Here is a 20,425-nt window from a genome sequence, read left to right as displayed (position 1 = left end):
TCATATTTCACAGCTTCCAGCAACTCCACAGGGATCCTACTACCAGGTACATCTTCCCCCAGCTGTCCCACTCTCCACAAGGACCACACTTTACGTCACTCCCTTGTTCACCTGTCCCTCCATACAGATCTGCCCCCGGCATTTATCCCTGCAACACCTCCTTCCTCATCATCAGTGTCCTAAACTGACCTTCCAGGTGAGGCAGCATTTCTATCACCCTCCACTGCCATTTCTCATGGCCCCCCTCACCCCTTCTTTTCTACTCCTCCACTCTCATGCCCTGCCCATCACCTCTCTCTGATTCTCTTTCAACTTTCCTTTATTCCATGGTGTATTGTCCTCTTCCACCAGATATTTCTTCAGCCCTTTCTTTACCTCTTTCACATATCATATCCCAGCTTCTCACATCACCCCTCCCCCACCTATCTTGTATTCCTCCCCCTTCCTCTACCTTCTTGTTCTAGTTTTTGTCCCCTTCCTTTCCAGAGGCTGATGAAGGATCTTGACCCAGAATGTCAACTGTTCATTTCCCCCCACAAATGCTGCCTGACCTGCTGAGTTTCTCCCAACATTTTTTTTGTGTGTGTTAAACCATTGGAAGATTAAGTTACACCAGCTCAGCTTTTCAAATTTAAAAATGGACTTTAATTGCATAATGTTTTATAGTCGGTGGATTATGGTTAATTTGGACACTTCAGGACCAGTACTTTTGGCCCAACTAAGTGGCTGCCCCAATTAACTGAAGTTTCATGGAGATAGTTAAAAAAGGTATAAAAAAGCAAACTGAGTAATAAATTATGTTTTTAAATGAAATATAGAACAAATTACAATACTACCCATACTATTATAAAACTGTATTAGTTCCCAATCGTCATTAACAGAGGAATTCATCCAATATACGTTGCTGTGGCCTTTTGATCACTCCCAACTATTTTTGGCATCTCCAAGCCTGAATGCATGAAACTGCAGTGAGGAAAACAGTTCCGAATTGTCATACTGCTTATTACTTGCCAACTATCAGTGACAAAATTGACCACGCTAGCATAGTGTAGTGACTAATGGACGTGACTGATGCTAGTTAGAAACTGTTTGGCAATAGCCTTCTGTCCCAATCAAGTGGCGGTTTCCGAAATAAATGAAGGGAATCCTGGCTAATTTCTTGATAAGTTTTTATTCTTTAAGAGTTGTCCCAAACAGATGGCTGTCCCAATTAGCCAGAATCCACTGCATTACCTTATTTCCACATACCAGATTATAGATGACTGAAGATAAGCACTCCATAAAATCCGAAGAGATTCAATTTAAGCCCCAAAGAGGCATTTAAAGGTAGATGGTTGTGGTAATTAGAAGTCTTTCAAGGACAATTTTAATAACTTAAAGATAGAATTAGCTTTCAGACTTGTGTATTTTGAAAAAACTAGGACATCAAACCATATAGCAGAGCAATTGAAGCAAAATACCTTTGCAACAACTGGCCTCAAGGCCAGTTTTTCCTCAATTCATCATCCTTCTTTTCTGTCCTTTATTGAAAAACCATTGTGACTATCATAAGAACAACTTTTTTTTAAAAAGGGTAGAGAATAAAAATCAAGATTGATAATATGAGAAGATATGAGGAACTAAATCAGCAATTCAGTTGAATAACTGAGAAGACATGGGAGGGCAAGAATCATCCACACCAGCAATGGTCATCAGCTGCAGATGGTCACAAACTAAAAACGGATCCCCTTTCTCTAGGAAAATGAGATCACATTGAATAACATCTTCTCACATTTTGAGAACAATCATATTTTGAATGGGACGGATTAGCAAAGACTTTCTGTAAATTGCGTATCTTCAAACCAGCCTGGAAAGGATTAGGTAGAATATTCTGATCAGAATTACATCACTCCATTTTTATCTTCAAGTTTGCTACAGAGCATTGTTAAAAAGTAGAGAACAAATTCGTCAAATACAACACATCTACAATTTCTTGATCAAGGGGATAAAAGGACACTGAAAGTGGATGGAAGTGGATTAACAGAAAAAGTAAAATACATTTATTTGGAATTTATTAACTCAATGTCTACCCCAAAATAGGCATAAGGAAATAGATTCCGTTACAAGTAATGGTGGCTGCCCCAAGGATTTAATTGAAAGATGCTTCACGAAATTAAAACAAATTAAACAAATATCTTAAATGACAAATGTCTTAAATATTAAAATGTGGATTTTATTTTGAAGTCTACTTTGTGTCTACTTCAGAGCCACCATGTGAAATAGTGAAATGCTGAGAAAAAATACTAATTACTTTCTGCAGTCATTAAAATGAAATTATATTATTTTAAACAAATATCCAAAGTCTCTTGTGTGGAGGAAAATTTATTCCAAGTTTCTTTAAATCAGGCCAAGTACCTCAAACAAAACACGTGAACAAGCAATCTCTTTGATTCTAATTTCAGTGACACAGTTTAATTTTGCCTATGTTTTATTTTTAAACAAAATATTTTAACACTATGGTGTTCACCTATGCAGTGCCCATCTCATGACCCTACTGTAAACCATGATGGCCGCTTTCGGTTTCTTTCAATGATCCTCTTTCCGTTGTCAGCCTCTGGTGCTTTGTCCCCTTGGTAAAGCACAACTGTCTCTACTGCAGGTGTGTTAAGTGGCCTTCCTTCTTGTACCTTAATCTGTGCACGTACAAGGGCTGTTTCATGCGCAACCTTTTTGTAGCAGAAGGCACATAGCTGGTGTTTCAGTTTCAAGTAGCCACATTCTTGGCAAACTTCTATGTTGTTCTGAAATAAAAACAAATTATCAAGAAAGATAAATAAAACTAAACAAAATTGCTGCATCTATTAATCTTAAAATTAAAACATTGTCACTCATTTTATATTAGCTGCTGATATTTAGAATTAATTAATTCAAATGCACAACTCCAGTAAGGATGCCTTCCACTTGCCACCCAGTCTAACTAAAGCTACAGTAATGACAGTTTGGAGTTTGCTTCAGTTTTGCTCAGTCAGTCTAGAGCCTTTGATCGCTTTCTGAGGTGATCCAGAAAGTTATTTTCATGCTCAGTTCTGACAGCAAGTTACTCACAAGCATTCAGAACACAGAGCATTAATTTACATGTATGGAACTTCTGGCATAAAGTAAATCGTAAATGAGATACTGGTTATGGTGATTGGGAAAAAGCAGTGGCAGACAAACAACAAGTTTTGGGGATAGTGGGGGCAGCAAGCACAAAAGAATAAAACAGGATAAGGAGGGTGCTCACTTTAAAGATACTGTATCATCCAATAAAACAACTTGGATACAAAATGCTCCTTTCATTCCCCAAAACCAACTTGACCTTGGAGGTTACTTCTGGTCTTATAATGATTTCCTGGAACTCACTGCCTAAAATGGCAGTTGAATCAATTTCAACTGTAGCTTTCAGAAAGGAAATTCTCTTCAAAAGAAAAAAAATACAAGGTTATGGTTAAAGAGCAGGACATTGGGACTCAACGGAAAGAATCTTTCAGAGCACAATTTCCTTCCATGCTCTGCTGCCCCTGGAGCGTAAACACTTAAAGAAATCACCGGCAACAAATAGGTACGTTGGAAGATTTGTCAGGACTTAGGGTGTTAGGAGTAGAAAAAGGGGACACAATTCCAGGATTTATTCTTGATCGCTGTTGCAAAAATCACACTGTTGCTTATTTATTTATTTGCTTACAAGTACCTTAACTTTCTCAAGTTTCTGAACATTCCTTCTCCTGCAGCGGTTAACCTCAATAGTGCGTCGCTTCTTTGGTGCTGCCATCAAGAAGATACTGTCCAAGAAGCCAGAGCTGTCACCCTGATCATTCTGATAGGCATCAGGGTCAAACTGAGGGAAGGCTGCTGGAACTTGTATTGCTAACGCAGGAGCTGGAAGCAGAAAAAGTAAACAAATTAGAGCTCATTGACACAGCAATAAAGACTATTTATTCATAACAGCCAATAAGACTTACATAACTACCCAATAGCTCCTTTTGGGTTCAGAATCAGGTTAATATCACTGGCATATGTTGTGAAATCTGTCTTCTTTGTTGCAACAGTACAATGCAATACATAATAATAGAAAAAAATGTGAATTACAGTAAGTATATATATTAAATAGTTAAATAAAGTGCAAAAATAGAATTTAAAAAAGCAGTGAGGTAGCATTCATGGGTTCAATGCCCATTCAGAAATCAGATGGCAGAGGGGAAGAAGTTATTCCTGAATTGTTGAGTGTGTGCCTTTAGGCTTCAGTACTTATTTCCTGATGGTAGCATAAAAAGAGGGCATGTCCTGGGTGATAGGGGTCCTTAATGTTGGATGCCACCTTATTGAGGCATCGTTCCTTGAAAACATCCTGAAAAATGTGGAGACTAGTGCCCACGATGGAGCTGACTAAGTTAACAACTCTCTGCAGCTCACTTTGATCCTGCGCAGTAGCCCCCCCACCTGCCCCATACTAGATGGTGATGTGGCCAGTTGCAATGCTCTCCAGGGTACACCTGTACATTTGGTGACATACCAAATCACCTCAAACTCTTAATGAAATATAGCTGCCATTGTGTCTTCTTTGCAGCTGCGTCGATATGTTGGGTCCAGGATAGATCCTCAGAGATATTGACACCCAGGAACTTGAAACTGCTGACATTTTCCATATCTGATCCCTCTATGAGGACTGGTGTGGGTTCCATCAGCTTACCCTTTTTGAAATTTAAAGGTTCATTTATTATCAAAATATGAATGCAATATACAACTGAGATTCATCTTCGCCAGATAGCCAAGAAAACTATGGATGTCGTTCAAAGAAAAACATCAACACACCACTAGCACAAAAAAAACACACACAAACCCACCCTAAAAACATAAAAAACAAATCGTGCAAACAACAAGAATGTCACCTAAAACCCTCTACACAAAACTAACAAATTGCGCCAAATGGTAATATGATCATCAACAATCCCCACAGGCAAAAAATTGCACAAATGACAATGAGGGCATCAAACCCCAACACAATAAAACTAACAGATCATGCCTAACGGCAGCAAGAAAGAATGACCAAAAACACAAGTGTATAAAAAACAAAATTGAAAGAGTCCAATCTGAGAATTTCAGTAAGAGGGAAGGTGTGAGAGATGTATAAAAATATATTTATATATCACAGGCTTGCACCTCGTTGCTAACCTTCACCTCAAGGCCCCTTGTGCTCGCCTCTTGGAATTTTCGTAGAGAAAGCAAAGCTCTAGATCATTCAATCAATCTCCAAACTGTAATTTGCAGGCTCTAACAAATCCAGAAACATATGTAAGATAAAAAGAAAATGTAAAAGTATTGAAATAAATGGTTTCATGGACTATCTGGAATATGTCGCCATTGTTCGCTGGCACCACCTTGTTATATTTCACAATATCACAATACCTCAGAATATCTTAAAATGCCGCAAAGCCAAAGAAATACATTCAATACTCAACCACTATTGTATTAAGGAAAATTAATTCTGGACTAATGATTAACCATTTCTTTCTACAAATACTGCCTTATCTGCTGAGTTTTTCCCATCATTCTCGGATTTACTGAAGGCTTCCTATTGTCTCTTCTTAGGAGACCTGGAGACAAGACCACATTTAAATCTGTTCTAAGTATACATTTACCATTGATGTTTTGACCTGGAGATAAGACCACATTTAAATCTATTCCAGTGTACATGTTCCATTGATGTTTTGCAAAGAAAAAGCATTTCAGGATGTATATTGTATACATTTCTCTGACATTAAATTGAACCTTTGAACCTTTGATCTGGAAAGGCAAGTTAAGAACAGCATTCATAAAACTCTTAAGAACACAATCTGTGAAATGGAGAACCATGTGGCTGATCGTTGAAGTTGGATATCTATGTTAAGCAGGTCAGAAATCAGGTACTGGTGGAAAGTTCTGCAACATTAAAGAGCAATTAAAGCAATTGTTATCAAAACAGATTCGGGCTACACTAACTTTGGAAGTCTAACCTGAATTATCTTTTAATAAAACAAAAACAGACTATTCAACAGGTTAGAAAGCACTGGTGGAAAGAAGAACTAAGTTAATATTGCAGCTCAACAATCTTTTGTCAGAACTAGACAAAACTGGAAAACCAGCATATTTTAACTTGCAGGGGAGGGGTGGAAGGAACAAAGGGAATCTTCACAGGAAAATAGGAGTACAAATGGGCTGCTTGACTTTTCAAGTTTGCCCTGTCAGTTAATATAATGGCTGAACAGTACAAAACCCTTAAAGCCTTTTCTATTCCAGTTCACCATAACCCTCAGTTCTCTGATATTTCAAAAATTTATCGTGCTCGCTTCGGCAGCACATATACTAAAATTGGAACGATACAGAGAAGGTTAGCATGGCCCCTGCACAAGGATGACACGCAAATTCGTGAAGCGTTCCATAAAGAAAAAAAAATTATCTAACTCTCTACAACAGCCCCAACTGTCTCATCTCCAAAATCCAATGGCATAGAGAATTCAAACACTCACCATCCTGCAAGAAGAAATTCCTACACACCCCATTTTAATTGACTTTACAGGTTGATAAAATTTCATCAGAACAGGCTCTAAGGTTCCAGTTTGGCTATGTTTATTTGTCACATGTACCTTGAAACACACAGTGAAATGCATTATTTTGTATCAAAGCAAATCAATGAAGATTGGGTTGGGGGCAGCTGCAAGTGTTGTCATGCTTCCTGTGCCAACACAGCACGCCAACAACTTACTGACCCTAACCATATGCCTTTAGAATGTGGAAGGAAACTGAAGGACCCAGAGAAAGCTCATGTGGTCACAGGAAGAATGTACAACTTCCTTACAGACAATGGCGGGAATCAAATCCCAATCAGTGATCACTAGCACTGTAAAACTATTACACGAACCGCTCTTCTACTACGTGCCCAATGCTGAAAGCACTAGAGTGCTTTCCAGATGTAAAAGGATATTACATATTCAAAACTGTGGATAGACAGGAGCAAGGAATTACTTACATAATGGATTTCATGACCTCAAACCTACATCACCTAACACTTTAATTATCTGTCCAAACGGTGCTGAGTATTTTCAGAATTTGTCTTTATTTTGGATTTTCATTATCTGCAATTTTCTGATGTTTGGAATTTTTATTTATCTCTGTTATTTTGCAAAATACACTCAATTCTGTTGAGGCCTGAACTTGTCAGACAAATACAGTTATCAATAATGAAAGTTAAAGAAATAGAGAAATCGAAAGCATCTTCTGGAAAATGCAAGCAGCAACCGAGATTAATCTGTCTGCATTTGTTATTTGATACTTCACATTGTGTTGTTCTGCTAAGCAAACAGATTTTGCCCTGCTTTTAAAGTTTTTCCAAACAACAGAAGCTTAAAGTCATTGCCTAGGTTGTGTAGTATTGCCAACCTGAAATTATTGACCTGCTCAGTTGAGGAAAAACACCAGAGACACGAAATTACCTCTGAAACGATTTTTATTCAGAGAAGAGTTCGCAGCCCCACGCACGCCGGGCGTAAGGTAGCCAACTCCCAATTTGTCGGTTTACAAAGGTCATACTTATACCCAAAAGCAGGGTACTACATTCGCAAATATGGTTACCGATTCAAATCCATCGATTGGTTATTGCATAGCTAAGCCCGCGAAATACTCGGAAAAAGCATAGATGCAAGCGTAATACTTGGAATGGGTATGGACGCAAGCAAAACACTCGAAATAGGTATATAGCTCAAAATACTTTGCCGAACACACTGTCCACTGGTCGCAAGGTTCCTCTTTTTTGTGGTTGCCACATGCTGTCTGGAATCTTATTTTAGCTACCTCTTCCCTGTCCTCCTACACTTCCCTAATGACGTATCCTCTCCCTGGTTCTGTCTACATATTTTGCTACACTTACCCCTTGCCCACCCCTTCTACACGTACCCCTTACCCTCTTCACATTCTCAGTATGACTGTTCTATTAGTAGGCAAGCTGGGTAACAGAGGCTTACTCATCACACAGTGCACCATCCCTGGCCTTAATCAGTGGCTGTGCTTACAGACATTTATACCATAAGTTCTGCTATTCCTTCCTTCCTTGAACCAACTTTGGTCAAAATCTTTGACAAGGATTTTATTTTGCTCACTTCATAAACATGAGATTCTGCAGCTGCTGGAAATCCAGAGCAACACCCAGAGAAAATGCTGGAGGAACTCAGCAGGTCAGGGAGCATCTATGAGGAGGAACAAACAGTCAACATTTCGACAGGACTGGGCTTGCTTACTTCTCCCCCTTATTTGATGCTATGTGGCAGCCTGCCCACACAGCAAGCGAACAGGCTCCAGCAGTTGCGGGCGAGTCCGCAGCCAGCGGCAACCGAGAGGGCTCTGAGTGCGGGGCAGACCTCGACCTGGAAGCCAACGTCACTTCCGCCCCGCAAAGAGTGGGGGATGCTGGGAGCTGGCACATAAGCGTGCGCAGATTTAAACAGGAAACTGTTCAATCAGACCCTGCTTGACTCAGTGTGTTGCTTTCACTCATTGCGTATCAGTGCGACCACATTGGTGACCCCAACGGTCCAACGGTATTTGGACCTAGCATGAACGATTCGGCTCTGCAGAATGCAGATTCCCTTAAACTGCCAACCTTCTGGACCACTCAGCCCCTGGTCTGGTTCGAGCAAGCACAGGCCCAGTTCCAGGTCAGGCAAATTGTCTCAGACGCCACCAGGTATTACTACGTGGTGGGCACCCTCGACCAGGAGACAGCAGGTCACGTTATCAACTTTCTGCTTCAGCCCCCGGCAACAGACAGGTACGAGGCACTCAAGGCCCTGTTAATCCGCACATTTGGCCTCTCCCGTCACGAATATGTCGTGAGGTTACTGCATATGAACGGCCTGGGCGACCGCACGCCATCAGCCCTGATGAGCGACATGCTAGCACTGGCAGATGGCCATAAGCCCTGCCTCCTTTTTGAACAGATCTTCTTGGAGCACATGCCAGAAGACATCTGCCTCCTGCTAGCAGATGAAGACTTCAGAGACCCGCATAGGGTGGCTGCCTGCGTGGACGTGCTTTGGTGCGCCAAACAGAATGGTAGAACCACCATTGAAATTAGTGCTGTGGCATGGCTGAAAGCCCAGCCCTCCTACACCCCAGCAGCGGAGCACGTAACACCCACACCAAGGGACAGCACCACTTATGGGTCTTGGTGTTTTTATCATCAAAGGTGGGGTTCCGGGGGACGCCGCTGCCAACCGCCATGTTTGTTCCAGGGAAAACACCAGGACCAGCCGTCACTGACGGCTATGGTGGCTGGTCACCGTGATAACCTCCTCTATGTTTGGGACAAGTACTCCGGGCGTAGATTCCTGGTGGACACAGGGGCGGAAATCAGTGTTCTACTCCCCTCGAGCTACGATACTTGAACTAGATGAACAGGACTGGAACTTACAGCAGCCAACAGCAGCACCATCTGCACCTATGGCACAAGAACCATTCCCTTGCAGTTCGGTTCCAGCTGCTTTACATGGACATTTATGCTGGCGGCAGTATCACAGCCATTGCTGAGTGCGGACTTCCTCCACGCGCACTGCCTGCTTCTGGATTTGAAGGGACGACAATTGGTCAATGCAAAGACATTCCAGACTTTCTACCCTGGTGAGGCCAGGTTACCCGCCCTGCACCTGGACTCCGTCACGCATTCCAGCAAGTTTGCCAGAGTGTTATCGGAGTTCCCATCTATCATCACACTGCAGTTTTCCTCAACAGACCCCAAGCATGGCGTGATGCACCACATCCCCACACAGGGACCTCCCCTTCATGCCCGGGCCCACAGGCTGCAGCCTGACAAGCTCCGCCTCGCCAAAGAGGAATTCAAGAACATGGAGATGGAGATTGCGCAGCGTTCTGACAGCCCGTGGGCTTCCCCACTCCATATGGTGCCCAAGTCCGCGGGAGGGCGGAGACCATGCAGTGACTATAGAAGGCTGAATGACACCACCACTATTCGGTACCACACATCCAGGACTTTACGGCCAACCTGCACGGGGTGCACATCTTTTCGAAGATTGACCTGGTTCGAGGGTATCATCAGATCCCAGTCCACCCAGACGATGTACCCAAGACGGCCCTCATTACCCCCTTTGGCCTGTCTGAGTTCCTCAGGATGGCTGTTTGGGCTCAAAAACGCGGCGCAGATGTTCCAGCGCCTGATGGACGCAGTAGGGCGAGATCTGGACTTTCTGTTCATCTACCTGGATGACATACTTATCGCCAGCCGCTCCTGCCAGGAACATCTAGCACATTTACGCCTGCTCTGCTGCCGCCTAAGCAACTGCGGCCTGGCCATCAACCCCGCCAAGTGCCAGTTCGGCTTACCCGCCATTGACTTCTTGGGACACTGAATCGACCGCCATGGAGCTGTGCCCCGCCGGCAAAAGTTGAAGTCATCCGCCGATTCGCCAGACCCAGCACTGTTAAAGGCCTGCAGGAATTTGTTGGGATGGTTAACTTTTTCCACCATTTCCTGCCCTCAGCAGCCCGGATAATGTGGCCCCTTTTCGGCTTGAAGTCCGGCAAGGTCAAGGAAGTCACCTGGACAGAGGAGGTGACGGCCAAGAACATGCTAGTAAACGCCACACTCCTGGTCACCCCCGGGTCAAAGGCCCCACTGCCCTCACTCCAACACAACAGTTGGCGGCGTGCTCGAGCAGCTCATCGAAGGCCAGTGGAAGCCGTTCGCTATTTTCAGCTGACACCTACGACCCCCGGAACTTAAGTACAGCGCTTTCGATGGGGAGCTGCTGGCCCCGTACCTTGTCATCCGGCACTTCAGGTATTTCCTGGAAGGGAGGGAGTCCACGGTCTTCACAGACCACAAGCTCCTCACCTTTGCGTTTGCCAAAGTGTCGGACCCGTGGTCAGGCAGCCAGCAACTCCACCTGTCGTACATCTCAGAGTTTATCACCACGATCAAGCACATCTCCGGGAAGAACAATGTGGTAGCCGACGCGCTGTCACACCCCTCTGTCCAATCAGTGCACTCTCTGTCTCCGGGAGTGGATTATGTGGCGTTAGCTAAGGTGCAACGACTGGACAGTGTACCGAACCACGGTCTCAGGACTCTGTCACGAAGACATACCCATTGGGCCCGAAGGTCATGAACTCCTTTGCGATGTGTCCACTGGGCAACCTCGGTCCATTGTCCCAATCGCTTGGAGGCGCTACGTTTTCGACGCCTTGCATGGTTTAGCCCACCCTTCCATCCGGGTGACCATCTGGCTGATCGCAGACAGGTTTGTGTGGCACGGTCTACGCAAGCAGGTCGGGCACTGGGCCAGGATGTGCACGCACTGTCAAACCTCCAAAATCCAGAGGCACATGAGGGTCCCACTGCGACCCTTCCAGCCAACACATAGGAGGTTTGAACATGTCCACGTGGACATCGTCGGCCCCCTGCTGGTTTCGAGAGGAGCGACATACCTGTTCACCATGGTGGACAGGTTCATGAGGTGGCCAGAAGCTGTCCCACTCGCTGTCACGGCCACGGAAACATGCGCCAGAGCCCTGATTACCACCTGGGTGGCACGGTTCGGACTCCCAGCCCATATCACTTCAGACAGGGGTGTGCAGTTCACATCGGCTTTGTGGTCTGCACTGGCACAACTCCTCGGAACCCAGCTCCACCGAACGACTGCTTACCCCCCGCAGTCCAACGGCCTGGTGGAACATTTCCACAGGCACTTGAAGTCAGCCCTGATGGCTCGCCTCCGAGGGCCAGACTGGGTTGACGAACTCCCCTGGGTGCTGCTTGGCATCCACACGGCACCCAAGGAGGACCTGGCCACATCATCGGCCGAACTTGTTTACAGTGCCCCGCTGACAGTTCCCGGTGAGTTGTGCCAGCACCCCGTGACCAGGAGGACACACCTACGGCGGTCCTAACTAAACTCCAGGAGCAGCTTGGAACACTTGCCCCAGTCCCGACGTCCCATCACAGAACAACACCCTCTCTGCAAGAACCTACAACAGAGCAAGTATGTTTTCGTTCGCCGAGGCACACACAGACCACCCCTGCAGCGACCATACGAAGGACCCTACAAGGTGGTGCGCCATAATGGGACGACCTGTGTTCTCGACATCGGCAGTCGTGAAGAGACTTTTACCATTGACTGTCTCAAACCGGCACATCTAGACCTTGAACACCCGGTTGTGGTGCCACCCCCACGACGACGAGGCTGGCCACCTGAAAGAACTGACAGTGTTCAGGCTGTGGACTCTGCACCTCCTAGTGCCGGTTCTGGGGAGGGGCATGTGGCGGCTTGCCCACACGGCAAGTGAACCGGCTCCAGCAGTCGCGGGCGAGTCCGCAGCCAGCGGCAACCGAGAGGGCTCTGAGTGCGGGGCAGACCTCGACCTGGAAGCCTACGTCACTTCCGCCCCGCAAAGAGCGGGGGATGCTGGGAGCTGGCACATAAGCGCGCGCGGATTGAAACAGGAAACAGTTCAACCAGACCCTGCTCAACTCAGTGTTGCTTTCACTTGTTGCGTACCAGCACGACCACACTTTGTTATATTCGACAGTTTGCCACTGAAATGCTCTAGGAGATTTTTTCTGAAGTGAAAGATGAAATTTTAGAACAGATTATTCTTCATCACATTCTACACTGTGACATTTTGGTTAATATGCAGAAAGACCTTATAGATTTACAGATCATGAAAAAAGATGAAATAAACTTGAGTATATTTGTAAATTCTGTCAGAACAGACAAAAAAATGGAGACAAAACAATACCTTTTGGAGGTAAAGGAATAAAACATAATGCAGCAAAATGTAAAGGAACCAGCAATGTTAGTCATGACTGCACAAGAATTTGACTGCAACAAACATTAGAATTTAAAATCTGCAGCACAAGGAACTGAAATGCTGCAGTACTCATTGCTGGAGAAATTATGAGCCATTAGTTAGTTCACTGAGGTCCTCTTGTGTTGAGACCAGCGAAAGCAAATACACCACGAACATACAAGCAACTGAATGCAAACATAAATTAATGTGACAAGCTATCACTATAAACTTAACAATGTAAAAAAAAATTTGAAGTAAAAAGTAATTTTTATTTAAAATTAAAACTACAGACAAGACAATGGAAATATCTTTCAAGTAATCTGATTATGAAACAATTTGGGTTCAGTTGTGACCTTGTGCTTCTCACTTGTCTGGTCACCCCAGGTCAGAGGCTTAAGCCTATAATTCAGATCAATATTTCTGTGTAAAATTGAAATGATGCTCCCTTTGGCTAGGAGGTCTATCATCTGCTGGATTTAAAAGATTAAAGACTAGCAAAATCCCCTTCGGTTTTCTAGTCAATATTATTTCTTCAACTAAATTCACTAAACAAATTGATATTATCACTTTTGACTGCAGGACCTTATTGTGCACAAATTTGTAGTCAGTTTTCTTAAATAATGTTTCAAAAGAAATTTAATTGGTTACAACATACACAAAATGCTGGTGGAATTCAGCAGGCCAAGCCGCATCTATAAGGAGAAGCACTGTCGACGTTTCGGGCCGAGACCCTTTGTCAGGACTAACTGAAAGGAAAGGTAGTAAGAGATTTGAAAGTAGGAGGGGGAGGGGAAAATGCAAAATGATAGGAGAAGACCAGAGGGGGTGGGGTGAAGCTGAGAGCCAGAAAGGTGATTGGCAAAGGTGATACAGTGCTGGAGAAGGGAAAGGATCATGGGACAGGAAGCCTAGGGAGAAAGAAAAGGGGAGATGGAGAACAGGCAGAGTGATGGGCAGAAAAAGAGAAAAAAAAGGAAGGGAAAAAAAACTAAATATATCAGGGATGGGGTAAGAAGGGGAGGAGGGGCATTAATTGGTTACAAAGAGTTTTCAATGTACCAATGTTGTGATAGAAATTGTATGGCTTCAATTTTATTCCATTTTCATTGAATTATCATTAGATTACTACAGGATTTTTTCATATCATTTCTGATTTTTAATATTTTTGGCTTGGCTATTAATTTAGTAACAGCAGACCACTCTAACTCATCAGCTACAATAATAATCTTTGTTCTACTCTTCCAAGATCAAATGAATCAAAGGGTTCTCTGAACTTGACAAAGACTGTACCAAAATAGCAGGAAAAGAAAGCATCTGCAAAGTCACATAAAGCTTGGCATATTACCAGGGCCTGACCAAGTGCACCCCCAAACCTTGTGGGAGGCCAAGGAAAAAATTATAGTAGCCCTGGTTGAGATATTTACTTTGTTGTTAGCCACTGATGAAGTTCCAGAAGACTGTAGGGCGACTAATGCTGTTACATTGCTCAAAAGATATCAAGGACAGGCCAACACATGAACAACTGAATAAATATTATTGTTGAGTAGCATTGAGTCATCATCGACTCATGGCAACCCTATGGATATGATAAATATTAGATGCTATAAAATCATTTTCAGAAGCAACATTACAGGAATGGTATGCATGGTATAGTTAACAGCAACAATTTCCTCCAAAGCATTTTATATCCCTATCATAAATATGTTCAAACTACTCAGTCGAATCCATATTATTTTTATTATGCCAAACACACTTTTGTAACTTTACCTTCTTTCCCTCCCTCCCTGAAATTAATTATTCCAATTGCCAGTTAACCTTTGTACTAAAACAATTTATGTGACATATATTGACTTCACTCTAAGTATACACATTCTCTAAAACTATTTTAATATTCCCTACATCAGTATATATTAAAGAGGTGTTGGCGCGTGGCCAAGTGGTTAAAGGCGTTCGTCCAGTGATCTGAAGGTCGCTAGTTCGAGCCTTGGCTGAGGCTACGTGTGTGTCCTTGAGCAAGGCACTTAACCACACATTGCTCTGTGATGACACCAGTGCCAAGCTGTATGGGTCCTAATGCCCTTCCTTTGGACAACATTGGTGGTGTGGAGAGGGGAGACTTGCAGCATGGGCAACTGCCGGTCTTCTATGCAATCCTGCCCAGGCTTGCGCCCTGGAAACTTTCCAAGGCGCAAATCCAAGGTCTATCGAGACTAAGGGAGGCCTACACACTGCACAAAAACTAAAGAATAGCAATATACAAAAGATAGCAATAGTTTTAAGGTAGAGTAGATTGATAGTGCCCATTCTGCATTGATAACACCCTAGGAGATCAGTGTACTTTCCATGGACTGGTAACAATGAGAAAACGACTGACGTCCTTTATTGGAAAGGAAGCAGGACAAGCAAGAGTGAAAAAATGGCAGGGTATCCTCAAATCCTGAAGTTATTAACCTTAGACTGTCTGTGGTTGAAAATCCCCCACAATGGAGTGCAGCAAAGCCTCAGCAATTAGAAAAGGCTCAGGTTTGTCAAATGCAAAGACTATTAACGTCACACTGTATTAAATGAACCATTTAACTAATATCCTAAGGGAATTTCATCATCAGTTCTGTAGTTTCCAATTCAAAATGCCTGGCGTAGATCAGAGAAACCAGATGGAAGCACTGAAGTGGCAGAAATTAAGTAGTGTTTATATAGAGGGTTTCATGGATTCAATTGTCCCAGAGCACTTAATAAAGTGAGTTTTGGCCATTCGATTAAGGGAAGAACTTGAAGCAGACAATCAATCATGCATTGCAGCTCCCAAAACATCAATGTGATCTTCACTGAAGAAATGGATGGGGGGGGGGGGGGGGGGGTCATCTGAAGGAAAGCACCTGACAATGTACCATATCCTTATTTCTGCAATAAAGTATCAACCTGAACATTTGAGCTCAAATTCTAGAGTAAATCTTCAGTGTACAGTACATTTGATTCACTGAATCGGTCAGATGCTACCAACTGAGCACAAATGACAGCCTACAGTGGAGGTATAGCAGAAACAACCCTGAAGAGTTTTAAATCTGATATTTTCTCCACTACCCTTACAGTCAAGTTAACTATCCATCTCCCTGCCTGTACATTCATGTCTCACACCACAATTTCAAGCACAACATCAGGGCTGACACTAATACAGCACTATAGGAGGTGGAAAATTCAACTTTTCATCATGGATAAGAATAAATGACAATTCATTCAGATCAATATCCAACACCCTTCTTCAGCCTTCAAAACAGCGACCTCTTGTGTTCACACAGTTGAAATGCATCTTCCAGTTTGCCATAAAGATACACAACTGCAGTGCAAACGTTTCTGGTTTATTGGGACACATCAGGACCAGTCCATTTTGGTTCAATTAGGTGGGTGCCCAATTTGCCAAAGTTTCATGAAAACAGTTAAAAAGTATAAATAAAAAAAAGACACTACCATTTAAGTAACAATTTATTTGCTACTTCGAGGCTATAGCTTGCTCCAGCTGCTCTGAGCTCAGCAACATTTACTTGGCCCTGCACTGAACTTGGGCTGCTCATCATGATATTGCCATGAAACTTCTCTGTCATGCACTGTTTTTTTCTTTTGAAATCACCTATATTTATTACTTCAATGCATAATTCAAGTCAATTAAAATGTTACCCACAACGCAAGCTGAAAAGTTTTCTATCTTGTCCAGGACAGGTTTTTGATTTCCGTGAAAGATTTTGATATTTAAGACTGATGTTCCCCAGAATAAGTGAAGCCAAGATTAAGGAAGGCATTTTTGTTGGTCCACAACTCAGACAGGTCACCAATGACAGGCAATTTGAAGAAATCCTAGTGGAACTGGAGAAAATCACATGGAAGGCATTCAAGGATGCTGTTGAAATTTTTCTTCCTAACTACAGAGCACCAAGCTACATGCAGCTGGTTGACAACATACTTCATGCATACAAAACTATGAAGTGCAACATGTCACTAAAGATTTATTTTCTGCATTCCCTTTTAGACTTCTTCTCTACAAACTTGGTGCTGTCAATGACGAGCACAGTAAAAGGTTTCACCAGGACATTGCAGTAATGGAGGAACAGTATCAAGGCAACTGGATTTCAATCAATTCTGGCTGATTATTGCTGGACAGAAGTGAGAAGCCTCAAACACGGAGTACAAATGAAAATCATCAAGAACATTTTTAGCTTAGTTGAACTATTGGAAAGCGTCAGCACCATTATGCAACTGAACTCATTGTATTCAATGAAAGTTAATTTCTTGTTTCTCCAAATTCCTACGTGATACAAGTATTCTGAAATTACATATCTGTGTTCAGCTATCATAAACAAAAAAAAATTCTGAGGAGGCAACTCTTTTGAAAAAAATTTCCTGTCCAGAATAATCTGCTGGATCAGATTTTTCTTGATTTACATAGAGACCGGCCCTGCAGTTCTAGTACAGTACCACCGCTGAGATTTCTCTGGTCTTGCAGTTCAGCATTGAGGATTTGCTTTATTTGTCATGTGTAAATTAAAACATAGAGTGACAATGACCAACAGAATCAAGGATGCGCTGGGACAGCCCTCAAGGTTCTGACATCATACCACAACTTACTAACCCATACATGTTTTTGGAACGTAGGATACTGGAGCACCCAAAGGAAATCCACACAGTCACAAGGACACAAACTTCTCTCAGACAGTGGCAGGAACTGAACCCTCCTCTCTGGCTCTGTAACCCCCTATACTAACCACTGCACTACCATGGTACTCAGTGCCTTCTTGACATCACATGAATTCATGGGATAAAAACGGCTAACCGTTGGCTTTTATAATGCCAAAGTGGTCAGAAAGAGATAGATCATCCAGTCAGCACCAACAGGTGGTTGCAAATATTTTGGTCTTTGGAATATACCTGTTAGACTCTGCAGAGGTTATTCTTAAACACAGTTCCTCTCACATACTTCAGCACTTTGAGCCACGCCACCCAGCAATCCCCCGATTTAACCCTTACCTAACCATGGGACAAATTACAAAGACCAATTAACCATAGGAAACGCGGTCACGGGGAGAATGTAAGAACTCCTTACAGGCAGCGGCCGGAGTTGAACCCAGGTCACGGGTATTGTAAAGTTTTGTGCTAACCACTATGCTACCGTGGTAGGAACTGCAGAAGGCAGGGCTGGGAATGGGGATGGATTATCTGGATCAATCATAATAGCAGCCTGTCCTTTACATTTGAAAGACCAAATTTTAATTCAAATATAGCAAGATGTTGGGAACAGATTATATTCCTGCTGAAATCCTGAAGCTTAGCAGTGAAGAATTTCAATCACATTTTCACAGCCTTATTGCTGACATATGGAAAGAGCAGCTCATTCTAAGAGTCCTTAGAGATGCAGTGATTATGACCGTCCGTCAAGATGTTGTCGACTGCAGTAACTACAGACTGGCTTTCCTACCGCCCTCAACTGGGAAAGGCACAGACTCTCACCCTTCCCAATAGCTGAACAGCTGGTTCTAGATTCATAATGTGGACACTGTCTATCAGTAATGCAAAGGACTGCATGGGAATTTAATCAAGAATGCAAGGAATGGCACCGACCATTCTACAAAGCCTTATTGACCTTACCAAAGCTTTGGCTCCATCATTTGAGAGGTACTGTGGAACATTCTCAAATTTTGCTATCCTCAAACATTTGTCTCTATCTTACACATGCAAACAGTGGTACTAACCAAAGCACCTGCAATAGAACCAATCTCAATGAAGGCTATTGTCAAACTTGGCTGTGTCAATCGTCCCAATAGCTTTATCACCCTTTGTTGTCACAACCTTTCATCTCTCTTCCAAAGAACCTCAAACAGGAATGGAGCCACTCTTCAGAATTAATGGGAAACTGTTCAATTGAACAGTTATGGTGACCGCACTCTCAAATCAGTGTTACCTGAACCTCAGGTGTCAAGCTGCAAAATCATACCATGCAAAACAAGAACCATTTTCTATATCTTGCCAGACTCCTTTCAATAAAATAATGGAATGTCCTATTGTGGCCTTTGATTAATTGATGAGTTCAAGTTAATTGTCACCCAGATGAAATAACGTTTCTCCTGACCGTGGTGCACCCACAAAACATACATCGCACACACACCACACATAAGTTTTAAAATTGAAAACGCATGTAGTGCACAGCACAGGTAAACAGTAAAATGTACAGTATACAGCTCACTGCCCCAGTGATGCGATTTCGATGGTGGTAGGTATTCATTAGTCTCACAGTCTGAGGGAAAAAGCTGTACCCAGTCTGACAATTCTAGTCCTGATGCTCCTGTACCTCCTTCCTGATGCAAATGGGTCAAAGAAATTGTGGGATCCATCACCCACATCCTCTTCTTTTTATTCTGGTGCCTCCCCCTTCCTTTCCAGGCATGAAGAAGGATCTCAGACTGAATCATCGACTGTTTATTCATTTCCATAGATGCTGCCTGACCTGCTGAGTTCCTCCAGCATTTTGTGCGTGTTGCTCTGGATTGCCAGCATCTGCAGAATCTCTTATGCTTGTAGGATGGGTGGTAGGGATCCTCAGCAAAGTTTCAGGCTCTTTGTCTAAAACGCTCCTAATAAATCTCACAAATTGGGGAAGGAGATCTCAGTGATCCATTCGGCAGTTTTTTTTACTATCCTCTGTAGTGTCCGATGCCTTGCAACTTCTGTACTATACATTGATGCAGCCAGAAAGGATACTCTTGATGGTGTTCCTGTGGAAAGTTGTTAGAGTGGAGGCAGGGAGCCTTGCACTCCTCAACCTCCTCAGATAGTGTATAAATGCTGCTGTGCCTTCTTGACTGATGAGTTGGGAGTTGTGGCTCCAGGTTAGACGTCAGTTACATGCACATGTTACGTGAATAGAATAGTTGACGATCAAGCCCTTAGACTGGGGGTCAGGCAGCGATCCTAACACTACAGGATTATCTGTAACAGGCCTCAGGAATCAAACATGTGCTCAATGCAGGAATACAAGATTGTGCTCAATGCTTCCTTCGAGAGAAGCAGCACTACAGCTTCCTGGAGCTCTCTGGTCACAACCATTGAAAGGAGGTTTTGGGATGGCACTAAAAACATCGAGAACACAAGAGGTGCCGACCAGAGGGATGCACCTCAAACAGCTGTTCCATTTGCAGTACGGCCTGTGGCTCCAACAATGGGCTGGTAAGCCGCTCGAGAGAAGAAGCAGGTTATGCTCCACCCCGAGGGGACGCAATCGATGTGGTATGGCATCTGAAATGCAACACTGACTAGGAACAGCAGACCGACATTTCCCCTCTACACCGTTACCTCACCTAATCGCTGCTGAAGCCCGAACGCCTGCAGCAGAACCCTCTCCAGCGCCGTCCACGAATAGGCCAATCGCTGCAGCAGCGCCATTACCGGCGAGATGGCGCACCGCGCACGCGCACGCGCCACCGCCGCAGATTGGATGGCGTCGTGGTCACGTGCGAGCTCACCGGCGGAATAGCGCCGAGTCCTGGTTCAGAGAAAACTACAACTCCCAGCATACCTCCCACACGCGCAC

General features: G+C 43.6%; 1 protein-coding gene and 1 non-coding gene across 2 annotated transcripts; one reads left to right on the top strand and one right to left on the bottom strand.

Annotated features, from left to right (window-relative positions):
- Positions 1-1,874: 1,874 nt before the first annotated feature.
- On the bottom strand, positions 1,875-20,316 carry mrpl32 (mitochondrial ribosomal protein L32). The gene is made up of 3 exons (XM_059945408.1): positions 20,193-20,316; positions 3,710-3,897; positions 1,875-2,780 (listed from the first exon to the last, which is right to left on the bottom strand). The coding sequence occupies exons 1-3, from the start codon at positions 20,275-20,277 to the stop codon at positions 2,523-2,525; spliced, it is 531 nt and encodes a 176-aa protein (XP_059801391.1). The 5' UTR covers positions 20,278-20,316; the 3' UTR covers positions 1,875-2,522.
- Positions 6,337-6,443, top strand: LOC132378718 (U6 spliceosomal RNA). Its single transcript, XR_009507167.1, has one exon. It is a non-coding gene; the product is annotated as a U6 spliceosomal RNA (small nuclear RNA).
- Positions 20,317-20,425: the final 109 nt, after the last annotated feature.

Source organism: Hypanus sabinus, chromosome 20, assembly GCF_030144855.1.
Source record: "Hypanus sabinus isolate sHypSab1 chromosome 20, sHypSab1.hap1, whole genome shotgun sequence".
Classification (NCBI taxonomy): domain Eukaryota; kingdom Metazoa; phylum Chordata; class Chondrichthyes; order Myliobatiformes; family Dasyatidae; genus Hypanus; species Hypanus sabinus.
Note: the sequence above shows the minus strand (reverse complement) of the source record. Positions and strands in the feature narration are given on the sequence as shown.